The sequence below is a fragment of the Chiloscyllium punctatum genome, chromosome 6, assembly GCF_047496795.1.
Source record: "Chiloscyllium punctatum isolate Juve2018m chromosome 6, sChiPun1.3, whole genome shotgun sequence".
NCBI lineage: Eukaryota > Metazoa > Chordata > Chondrichthyes > Orectolobiformes > Hemiscylliidae > Chiloscyllium > Chiloscyllium punctatum.
Genome location: NC_092744.1, coordinates 13,787,098 through 13,799,889, shown reverse-complemented (window position 1 = coordinate 13,799,889; position 12,792 = coordinate 13,787,098). Strand labels below are relative to the sequence as shown.

At 40.0% G+C, this 12,792-nt stretch overlaps 1 protein-coding gene across 4 annotated transcripts in view; it reads right to left on the bottom strand.

The window, feature by feature from the left end:
• Window positions 1–1,039: 1,039 nt before the first annotated feature.
• rnf13 (ring finger protein 13) overlaps window positions 1,040–12,792 on the bottom strand; it is a 259,925-nt gene continuing 248,172 nt past the window's right edge. For all 4 annotated transcript variants that reach the window (XM_072572033.1, XM_072572035.1, XM_072572034.1 and 1 more), the window contains 2 exons: window positions 10,696–10,776; window positions 1,040–4,418 (listed from right to left, as the gene is read on the bottom strand). In XM_072572033.1, the coding sequence (XP_072428134.1) occupies window positions 4,018–4,418; window positions 10,696–10,776 (482 nt within the window). In that variant the 3' untranslated portion in view covers window positions 1,040–4,017. The remainder of the gene's footprint in view (window positions 4,419–10,695; window positions 10,777–12,792) is intronic.

Below are 12,792 nucleotides of genomic sequence, written 5' to 3'. Positions count from 1 at the left end.
ACTGGATATCCCAAACTAATGTAGTCTGATTTGTCAACACTTAACCCATATCCATCCCCTCAACCCTTCTATTCATGTTATCCATCCAGACACCTATTAAATGTTGTAATCATACCAGCCTCCTCCACTTCCTCTGGCAGCACTATCCTCTGCACAAAATCAGTTAATATTTCAAGTAAGGTGATCTTCCCTAGAACTGTTGGAAGCTATGAAAAAGGTTTGGATGCTTTAGAGGCCATGGTTAGCATTGCAGCCTTACAACACTAGGGACCTGGGATTGATTCTGGACATGTGTTGCCATGGAGAGTCCAAAACCTGAGATCACAACCAAAGAGGAATTAAAGATTAGATTAGATTACTTAGAGTGTGGAAACAGGCCCTTCGGCCCAACAAGTCCACACCGTCCCACTGAAGCACAACCCACCCATACCCCTACATCTACCCCTTTACCTAACACTACGGGCAATTTAACATGGCCAATTCACCTGACCTCCTGGAGGAAACCTACGCAGACACGGGGAGAATGTGCAAACTCCACACAGTCGCCTGAGGCGGGAATTGAACCCGGGTCTCTGGCGCTGTGAGGCAGCAGTGCTAACCACTGTGCCGCCTAAAGGACTGAAGTGTGGTGTTGGTTTTCTGTGATCTCTACCTATGGACCACAGCACCTCTGGCAACTACAGTCACTAACTTCATTTCATCTGATCATCTCCCCATTATTGCCTCCTGGCTACCCCCACACCTCTGTTTGTGAATTCTCACAAGGTAAACAGGACTGACTTGCTGGCTAAATAATAGGTCTGCCCAAAGTCATTATGTAGCAATTTCAAAAGCCTAGTTAATTTTACCAAACATAGTACTGAATTAAAGTAATTGAAAATCATTTTCTCTCTACTACTATCTTCCTGCTGTATGGAAGATTTTATCAATAGGTTTTAATCAAAACACATTTGCTTCTTAAAAAACTCATAATTGCTGTTCATCCAGCCTTAAATCAAACTTACTAGTGCACTAAAAACAAGAGTACTTTAATCCTCAATGATTGCATCAATTTAGCTTTATTTGAAAAGAACATATAGAAGAATTAGATACATTTGTATTATAGCATTGGAGTGCTGTTTTCTATTTACACTTATTACTGCATTTATAAAGACCTTAATTCAGAACTCTTGTATTAATGCTTTGAAATATCTAAATAATCCATTTAAACTTAAAGAAATCAAATTTTAGACACACTCCCTTAATTATATTTCAGGTGAGTAAACCTAGTGTAATGTTTCCAAAAATGGATATCACATGGAGGGATGGAATAACAAAACATTCTTTTAAATCAGCCACACTTCCAACAGTCATGTACTTTTTAAAATTTTAAAATTTTAAAAAGTACAAGTTTAAAATACAAAATTGGTTGAATGGAATAAATTTACAAACATCCTTACAACAAACTAAACTATACAACCTATTAGATCCCTGTGCATCAAATTAAGTGATAAAGTAACATTTCAAAGTACAGTGACAAGTACACTTCAACTGTGTGAAGCTGATCAGTGCAAGACTCCTGTACTTGTAGTTAAAATGTACCCAAGTGAAAAGATCTGTGCCACATGAAAATTGGACTGCCCACAAATGAAACAATCCCTGCACTCAAACATTCTGGGAGGCAAAGCAAGCCATGTGGTAGAACAGCAACATAGTGTCTTCCAACAGAAAACAGAATTCTTCATTTTTTTTTAAAAAATGGCCAATAATATTTTTGTGACAGCACTGCAGCAGCTCATGAAAGGCATCATCTTTATACATGTGAGCATTATTTTCATAAATGAATTCATCAGTTTGCAGCAGTGTCACAATTGAGTCATCCTGTGTTTATAAACACTATATAAAAAAGGTTAGCAGACAATTTAAGTAGGAAACATTCAGAAACAAAGTAACATTTGTGAATATGATCATGCCGATAATTCCATAACATGTCAGAATTCTAAAACTTGTTGGGTAAAGCCAGGTAATTTTTAAACTCAGTTCTATGAAGTCACATTAACATTGAAGCATGTTTACCTAATGTGCCAAATATAAACAGATAACTTCAAGAATAATAAAGTTTTTATATCTCAATCTCCAATTAATATTAAGTTACAAGAAAGCTATAAAACAATTACATTTCTTCAGAATTTGATCAGTTTAGGTTTGAGGGGCAAAGTTATTAGAGATTGGTTGACTGTTTCAAATTAATTTATCACCATGCTCTCCCTTCTTCCTGATGTATTATATCCCTACAGTTCCCAGTCTCAAAGTTCAATATTCAAAACAAAATGATAACAGATAAACATCTGATCCAAGTACACACACTGATCAACCTTACAAGATAATGTTGGCAAATTTACAGAAATTCAATTGAGCTGGAAGTTAGAATGCTAGCTCAGTGAACAAATCCTCAATTATAAGGTAAAGGACTGATTTTGGCAGCGAATGGGATATGCCAACATTTTTATGTAGAACAAGACACTCAATCATTTAAAGTTAACATTCAGAAGCACATCCAACACCCATTCAAGGAAAAAAAACTTTTGTAAGGAGTTGGCAAGGTGTTACTAAAAGACTTAGGATCAAATGTTTCAAAATCTAATGCAGGAAACCTAAAAGTACTTTGCAATAATGGATGTCTATATATTTAAAATGCGGTTGGGCTAAATGGACAAAAGACACCCAAGAACATAATCAAACTGTCTCTATTTAAAAAAAGGAAATTGCATTTGGAAACTTACTGTGGCCCATAATGTAGATCATATCTAGTCCTGACTTCCAGCACTTGAATTGTCACATTAGATTTTAATTGTCACTTTTAAAAAAGATTGTCCCCCTTTAAGATACCAGGAATGAGGTGCAGGAGATAAAAAGTCTTCAATTATAGGGTGTTTCCAATGTGAATTTTGATTTATATCCCCCTTCTCATACATATCAGTTAGCAACCAGCTGAGAACAACTTCATAATAGTTTATTAGAAAATCATGTCATATCCAAATCAGCACCATCACCACAATCGCATGCAATAGTTTTGAAGTTAATTCTATTATATCTATTTTTAAAAGGATCATCTTCATTTAAGAACTTCTTTATGCACCATGACAGGACACAGTGCATACGTACAACTGTAGAGGTGATCTAACAGAATGACAATAGTTTGTTCGAGTAGCTCAAATTAAAAAAAAAATCATACTTTGGAATTGTAACTAAATATTTTACATTACCTATTGCATCTTACTTGATAAATGCAATCCAAATTATAGCTTACAACTTTATTTTAAAGTGTTTACACAATGCAGAATAAAAAAAAAATTAGCCTTTAAAATGTAAATTCAACTTAATTCTTTGGGTAATTTTATTATTGATTTATAATAACTGAAACCAGACACAGAATCGCCCCATTTAAAAATCAAATCCAAAATGACTTGAGAATTCAACTTCAATAAATTTGATTTTGGTAAATAAAACAAGGTATACTTACATTTGAAACAATAGTAGGATTCTTCGTTTCTGATGTAGAATATATATTGATTTAAAAAATGCATGATTAAACGTTCTACAAAGAAACAGTGTCATTCAGCCATTTTATATTCAAGTTATTTCTTTTCCTTAAAGTCATTCGCTTAGTATCTGAATTAGATGTTGAACCCAACCACCATGGCTGGGTGATCAATGTAACAGTTTTACACGTTGGCAGCAGTGCCAAATGCAATAGTGCCAAAAAGGGTAGCGGCAATTTTGGGGAAAACCCAGTGCTGCTTGGATTACCAAAAAATCTATGAATGACTGCTGCACTTCATTCTAGCAGCAACATTGAAGAGAGAGCTGTGAAAGATTTTGAATCCCTACAAAAAATTGCATATATATGTTGTGATGTTGCAATGGATAAAATGTGGAAAAGCAAATGGAAAAATTTCCTGAACTTTTAATTTTGACACATTGTTTTGAGGGTGTGCAGATTTCATGTTTTTTTTTCTTAGAGAAAAGGAACCTAAATCAAACTATTGCAGCAGACTCTCTAGTCCCCCTCTCTCCAACAATAGCTTCAGGGTTTTCCCGCTGCATCTGAACTACTGTTTCTTCATTGACCCCGTCCCCAGCATCGCTGCTTTCTCCCTGCTCCTCTTCCTCCTCCTCTTCATATTCTGATGACTCCACTGCTTCTTGGCGAGATCGAGATTCTGACATGGTACCAAAGGAATGCGCACTGGTGGAGGCAAGTGAAGATCTCAGCAGAGGTGTGTTTTCAGAGGCATCATCATTTTCTTCGTGGCTGCTGTCTACATCATCAGTTTCAGAATCTGATTCTCCCTGAGATGCCACCACCTTCTGTTTGCAGACAGGGCAAGTCTTTTTTGTTCTTGTTAGCCACGGGTCTACACATTTACAGTGGTATGCTGTGTACATAAATTAGGGAACAAGATTAATTATGAAATCCACACTTAGCATTTGCCACTACCACAAAAATGAAACATACTATTCACATTTATCCTTCAATACTATTAGATCAGCTGACAGATTAATGGGCTGGATGCATTCTTGAGCTACAACTACAGAAGGATGTTGTAAATCTTGTCGTAGAGAACATTAAAAAAATTATATTCAGCATGTTTGAGATTAGAGTCCAGGTATCAAAGTCTCAACGTGGGGACTACGTAACAAATTGGTTGGTCAATATCATAGCAGGACTAGCAGTCTTAAATATAACAGTCAAAGCAGATAAATCTTACAGCCTGGATTAGTACATGGGACTATGATGTTGTAACCAATACAGAAACTTGGGTGAGTGAAGAGCAGAACTGGCAGCTCAGTGTTCCAGGGTTTAGATGTTTCAGACAAGATAGAGAAGGACATAGAAAGGGTGGGGGAGTTGTATACTTAAGGAAGATGTCATTCATTGCTGTACTAGAGGACAACATTTTGGACGGCTCATACAGCAAGGCCATATGGACGGAATTTAAGCATAAGAAAGGTGCAATCAAAATGATGAGGTTATACTATAGGCCTCCCAATAGCCAGCAGGAGATTGGGAAAGATGTTTTAAAAAAAGACAGGATTGTTATAATGGGTGATTCTAACTTCCCTGACACTGACTCAGAGCAACAGAATTCGTTAGGGGCATCCTGAAACAATATGTAGTCAGTCCAACTTGGATAGAGGCCAAAATAGACCCTTCTTTTGGGAATGAGTCTGGCCAGGTCATTAAAGTTTCAACGGTTTGGGGGGGGGGGGGGGGGGGGGGGGGCGGAGATAGCATTTTCGGAACATAATTCCTTAAGTTTGAATATAGTTATGGATAAGGGTAAGACTGGTCTTCAGGTGGAAGTGCTAAACTGGAGGAAGGCTAATTACGACAGTAGTAGGCAGGAACCGCAGAAATTAGATTAGGGTAGCTGTCTTGAGGGTAAATTCACATCTGACATGCTGGAATCTTTCAACGGCCAGTTGATTGGAGTTAGGACCAACATATTCCTGTGAGGATGAAAGATAAGGATGGCAAGATTTGCGGGCCTTGGATGGACAAGAGGTCTCGGAAGTTTAGTTAAAAAGAAAATGCTGATCTAAGGTTTAGGAAACTGAAATAAGACAAGACCCTTCAGGAATATAAAGCAGGCAGGAGGGAACTTAAACAAGGAAGTAGGAGAGCGTCCTTCACAAGCAGGATTAAGGAGAGTCCCAAGGCCTTTAACACGTAGCAGCAAGAGGAAACCAGATAAAGGTTAAATCCACTCATTAACAAGGGAGAGAATTTAAACTTTGACCCAAAGGAAGTGAGTGAGGTGCTTAATGATTAGTTACCAAGAAGGACAAGGTACATGTGACAATAAATTCAATTCAATTCAGTAATGGCAAGATGTGAGAGGGATATATTGATATTATGATGATGATGGTATTGAAAAACATCAAGGTAGATGGAATTTATTCCAGAATTACAGAAGTGGCAAGGGAGGAGATTGCTAGGGCCTTGACAGATAGTTGTATCTTCTGTAATCACAGGTGAGGTCCCAGAGGACTGGAGAATTGCCAATGTTGTAACTTTGTTCAGCTAAAAGGAAAATCCAGGAAGTTATAGGCTGCTCATCCTTAGATCAGTGGTTGGGAAATTATTTGAGAAGATAGGGATTTCTTAGGGATAGGACTTATGTTTAGAAAAAAGGTGGATGCACCTACTTGCAAAACTTGACCTACTTTTGTGAAATAAGACAGGGCGGGTGACTGAGGTGTCAGTGGGGGAGCACTTTGGGGCCAGCGACCATAATTCTATAGTGATGGCAAAGCATAGACGGGATCTAAAGGTTAGAGTTTAAATTGGAGGAAGGCCAATTTTGATGGTATTAGGCACGAGCTTTCAAAAGTTGATTGGAGGCCTAAGTTCATAGGTAAAAGGATGGCTGGAAAATGGGAAGCCTTCAAAAAATGCAATAACAAGAGTCCAGAGACAGTATTTTCTTGTTAGGGTAGGTGGTAGGTGTAGCCTGGTAGGCGTATGGAATGCTGGATGACGAGAGAAATTGAAGTTTTGGTTAAGAAAAAGTAGTAAGCATTTGTAACGTATAGACAGCAGAGATTGAATCCTGAGAAGAGTATAAAGGCAGTAGGAATATACTTAAGAGGGAAATCAAGAGGGTAAAAAGGGAACATGAGATAGCTTTGGCAAATACAGTTAAGGGATTCAAAGGGATTCTACAAGTACACTAAAGACAAAAAAAGGTAACAAGGGAAAGAATAGGGTTTCTTAAATATCAGCAAGACAGCCTACGTGTAGAACCACAGGACACGGAGAAGAAACTAAACAAGTATTTTTCATCAGCATTTTCTGTGGAAGAGGACATGGAAGATAGAGAATGCTGGAAATAATTAGTGACATCTTAAAAAATATCCATATTAGAGGTGCTGCTGCTGGATGACCACATAAAAGTAGATAAATCCCTGAGACCTGATCAGGTGTACCCTAGAACACTGGGAAGCTAGGGAAGTGATTGCTGGGCCTCTTGCTGAGATATTTGCATCATTGATAGTCACAGGTGAAGTGCCGGAAGAGTGGAGGTTGGCTAATGTGGTGTCACTATTTAAGAAAAATGGTAAGGACAAGCCAGGGAACTATAGACCAGTGAATCTGACGTCAGTGGTGGGCAAGTTGTTGGAGGGAATCCTGAGGGACAGAAGTTACATGCATTTGGAAAGGCAAGGACTAATTAGGAATAGTGATCGTGGTGTGGGAAATTGTGCATCACTGAGTTCTTCGAAGTAGTAATGAAGAGGATTGTTGAGGGCAAGTGGTGGAAGTGATCAATATGGACATTCGACAAGGTTCCTCATGGTAGATTGGTTAGCAAGATTAGATCATATGGAATACAGGGAGAACTAGCCATTTGGATACAGAACTGGCTCAAAAGGTAGAAGACAGAGGTTGGTGGGGAGGGTTATTTTTTCAGACTGGAGGCCTGTGCCCAGCGGCATGCCAGAAGAATTGGTGCTGGGTCCACTACTTTTCGTCATTCATATAAATGATTGGGATGTAAACATAGGAGGTATAGTTAGAAGGTTTACAGATGACACCAAAATTGGAGGTCTAGTAGCCAGGCAAGAAATTTACCCCAGAGTACAAGGAGACCCTGATCAGATAGGACAATGGGTCGAGGAGGAGCTGATGGAGTTTAATTTAGATAAATGTGAGGTGCTGCATTTTGCAAAGGCAAATCAGGGCAGGATTTATACACTTAATTGTAAGGTTCTGTGGAGTGTTGCTGGACAAAAAGACCTTGGAGTATACGTTCATAGTCCCTTGTAAGTGGAGTTGCAGGTAGATAGGATAGTGAAAAGGTATTTGGTTTACTTGTCCTTTTTGGTCAGGGCATTGAATATAGGAGTTGGGAAGTCATGTTGCAGCTGGACAGGACATTGGTTAGGCCACTTTTGAAATACTTCATGCAACTCTAGTCTCCCTGCTTTAGGAAGGACGTTATGAAACTTGAAAGTGTTCAGAAAAGATTTAAGGATGTTGCCAAGTTTGGAGGGTTTGAGCTATAGGGAGACGCTGAATAGGCTGCGGCTATTTTCCCCGAAGCATCGGAGGCTGAGGGGTGACATTATAGAGGTTTATAAAACCTTGAAGGGCCTGGGTAGGGTGAGTAGCAAAGTTCTATTCCTCAGGGTCAGGGAGTCCAAAACTAGAGGGTATATGCTTAAGGTGAAGGGGGAAAGATTTAAAAGGCACCTTAGAGACAACGTTTTCACACAGAGGGTGGTGAATGTGTGGAATGAGCTGCCAGAGGAAGTGGTGGAGGCTGGTACAATTACAACATTTAAAAGACTTATGGATGGGTATATGAATGGGGAGGGTTTAAGAGGGATATGGACCAAATGCTGGCAAATGGGACTCAGCATGGATGAGTTGGACCGAAGAGTCCATTTCCATGCTGTACAACTGTGACTTGAATGGACTTATTAGGAATAGTCAGCATGGCATTACATGGGGAGAAGTCTTGTCTTACAGACTTGATTGAGTTTTTGGGGAAATGAAGATGACTGACAAAGATAGGGTGGTGGATGTCGTCCACATGGATTTTAGTAAAGCATCTGACAAAGTCCCTCATCGTATAGTGGTCCAGAAAATGGATGGTAAGTTGGCAAATTGGATACAGCAAATTGGCTTGATCACAGAAGATAGAGGGTAGTTGTGAAGGGTGTTTTTCTGACTAATGGTCTGTGTCCAGTGGTGTTCTCCAAGGGTCAGTGCTGGGTCTTCTGTAGTTTGAAATATATATAAATGATTTCGATAAAAATGCAGGTGGTCTGATTAATAAGTCTACAGATGACAGGAAAATTGGCGGAATTGTTGATAGAATGGTTAACAAAGTATGTAGCCGGATATAGATCAGTTGAAAGGTTTTGTGGAGAAGTTTAATCTGGACAAGTGTGTGAGGTGATGCATGTTAGGTGGTCAAATGCATGAGGAAAGCATACAGTTAATGGAAGAACCATTAGGATAATTGATATACAGAGGCATCTTGTGGTCTAAGTCCATAGCTCCAGGGCAGCATGGTGGTTCAGTGGGTAGCACTGCAGCCTCACAGCACCAGGGACCCAGGTTCAATTCACTCCTCAGGCAACTGTCTGTGTGGAATTTGCACATTGGGGGTATATATAGGGTAGGTGAATGGGTCTGGGTGAGTTACTGTTTGGAGAGTCGGTAGGGACTTATTGGGCCGAAGGGCCTGTTTCCATTTTTTGGGAATCTAATCTAATCTAATCTCCTCGAAAGTAGCAACACAAGTGAATAAGGTTGCAAAGGAGGCAGACAGCATGCTTGCCTTCAACAGTTGGGGCACTGAGTATAAAAGTTAGCAGGTCATACTGCAGCTGTATAAGACTTTAGTTAGGCCACATTTGGAGTATTATGTGCAGTTCTGGTTGCAAAACCACAGGAAGGAGTAGAATTAGAAATAGAATTAGAATCCCTACAGTATCGAAACAGGCCATTTGGCCCAACGTTAACACTGACCCCCTGAAGAGTTTCCCACCCAGACCCATCCCCCTACACCTATTATTCTACATTTCCCCTAACTAATGCACCTAACCTGCACATCTTTGGATTGTGGGAGGAAACCGGAGCACCCGGAGGAAACCCACACAGACATGGGGAGAATGTGCAAACGCCACACAGACAGTTGCTAGAGGCTGGAATTGAACGCAGGTCCCTGGTGCTGAGGCAGCAGTTCTAACCACCGTGCCGCCCACAGGGGAGGCCTTGGAAACGGTGCAAAAGAGGTTCACAGGATGTTGCCTGGATTGCAGTGTACTGACCATAAAGAGATTAGATTCCCTACAGTGTGGAAACAGGCCCTTCGGCCCAACAAGTCCACATTGACCCCCCCAAAGAGCAACCCACCCAAGTCCAACTTCCCTCTGACTAATGCACCTAACATTACGGGCAATTTAGCATGGCCAATTCACCTGACCTGCACATCTTTGGACTGTGGGAGGAAACCGGAGCGCCTAGAGGAAACCCATGCGGACACTGGGAGAATGTGCAAACTCCACACAGACTGTCGCCCGAGGCTGGAATCAAACCTGGGACCCTGGTGCTGTGAGGCCGCAGTGCTCACCACTGAGCCGCCATGGATTGTTTTCGCTAAAAAAAGTGTCAGAGGCTGAGGGACAACCTGATAGAAGTATGTAAAAGTTTGAGAGGCAGAGATAGGGTGGATAGTCAGACTCTTTTGGACACAGTGGAAACGTGAAATATTAGTTTAAGGTGGAGGGGACAGGTTTAAGGGAGACGTACAAAGAAAATTTGAGAGAATGGTAGGTGCCTGGAACACGCTGCCAGATGAGGCGACAACATTTTAGAGAAATTTAGACAGACACACGAATAGGCAGGAAATAGAGATACATGGAGCATGTGCAGGCAGATGGAATTAGTTTAGGATAGCATCATGCTCGGTACAGACATGGTGGGCCGAAGAGCCTGATGCTGCGTTGTACTGTTCTATGCTCTGTGATAATAATGGGAAACAATTGGAAAAGAGGAGGAGGAAGGGTGTTAACTTAACATGCTATATTTGATGCGCACAAGTGAGGAACCTGCCAAAGTTGACTGGGGAGAAGCTAATATAACATTGGCCAGTGTTTTAAGATTGCTTGTTAGAGAATCGAGAAGTACTTGATTACCATGTGAACAGGGCAGGATGCGAAGCTTGTCACCTTCTTCATATTCATCCAGACAAATTGCACACACCTCATATTCATCACCTGCAACGTCAAAGGAATGATTATGCTTTGCTGCTCTAATAATGAGACATTCTAGCAGTCTAAGACTGTTTGAACATGAACTATTTTGCCATTGTGATATCAAAATGTGTGAATAGTCACTAACAAACATTAGATCTTTCTTGGGATTTACTTGGCAAGAAGAGTGATATTCTCTTTATATTGCAAGTCCTTTCTTGGGACACACTGAATAGTACCAGTTACTACACACTGACATTTAATCTTCACTGGGGTTCAATACCCCAGTTCCTCGCTGGTGTGTATAACAAGATAATCACTTATACAATAGTGGGTACACCATACACAAGGGCCTTGCTGTCTATACTCATGGTACAGAAATATTTCACACTAATTGCCCTCCGCTAGCCATTTACCGTATTTTAGAAAAGACTAAAAAAGGTACAAAATGTATTTCAATTCTTAAATACTGAAAATACTGAAAATCAGGCAGCATCTACCAGAGACCACAGCGAATGGCTCTAGTCGGTGAACTTTCATTAGAATGTCTGTAAAATAATTTTGCCATTCTTCTTACAAAACATAAACAATGAAATGGTTGAGACATAATGCAGATGTTAGTAAATTATCACTTGACAATCTGCCTCCAATGTCTCTATTTGGAAAACCATCTGGGAGGATATGACATAAGAAATTTCTACTGTGAGTGTGCTGTTGCAAACACCAATGAGGTGACTTCCAAATTTAGCTAAAACCACTGCTATCATTTTAAGTTCCGAATAAGCATCATTGGACTTGAAATGTCAACTCAGTTTCTCTCTCCAAACTGCTGCCACAGAGAAGTCTCTCCAACACTTTAAGCTATGATTTTGAGATCTGGGAGCCCAAAACCTGCTTCCCTAAATAGCTATCACTGTGGATCTTAGCATCTGACAATACAATATGACAACTTATTTTACCCCACGTAAACTTTTAAATGCACTGTTTTTAAAAAACGCTTTTAAAAGACTTTTTTAAATGGACGGTTCTCAGAGGGAAAGAAACTGTACTGAAGTATTGAAGTAATAGCAAGTTTTGAGAAGTTTTATAGCTCAGTTTGAGGTTCTGGATATAGATTTACTCACGGAGCTGGAAGGTTTGTTTTTGGACGTTTCGTCACCATACCAGGTTGAAGCACTTGTGATATGGCCCGCGTTCTATTTGTGTTTGCGTTTAGGTTTCCTTGGGTTGGTGGTGTCACTTCCAGAGGTGGTCATTTCCTGTTCTTTTTCTAAGGGGGTGGTAAATGGGATTCAAGTCAGTGTGTTTGTTGATAGAAGAACTCTAAAAGAACAGGAAATATCGTCACCTCTGGAAATGACATTACCAACCCAAGGAAATGTAAACACACATGGAAAGCAGGCCACGCCACCAGTGCTTCATCCGTAGGCTCACTGATGATGATACCTCGCATGGTGATGAAACGTCTGAAAAATGAACCTTCCAGCTCAGCGAATAAATCTACATCCAGCATTGAAGTAATATTGCAGCACAGGTAATATCCTGGAATCAAACCAGACAGAAATGCCCAAATGTGGAGGCATCAGGCCTAAAATATTTATCAGGTTTCTTTTGGTGAAGGCACAAGCATCTTTTGAAACAACTTTTCTGGTTTTAGGACTTACTAAGTATCACTTAAAAGTCCCCTGTTAAAAGGATGCATTTTCTTTTTAACACAGCTACTACCAAAAGCTGACTGATTCTTACGCAAGCCACTTAGCTCCTGACACTATTTTTGGGACTTTATGTTTGAAATTGCATGACTTCTACACCTGTTTAACTGTGGGAGAATGTGCAAACAAGAGATGAAATGAAGCATCACCCATCATTTGCAACATCAATACTTAAAAGTTTTTGGATTTCAGTGATTAAGTCAGGAATGTTTAAACAAAATAGATTTCCACCTTTAGCCTGGCACTGCTTGTACAGTAAAAAAAACCTAAAAGAACTGCAGATACTGTAAGTCAGAGACAAAAACAGAAATTGCTGGAAAGTTCAGAG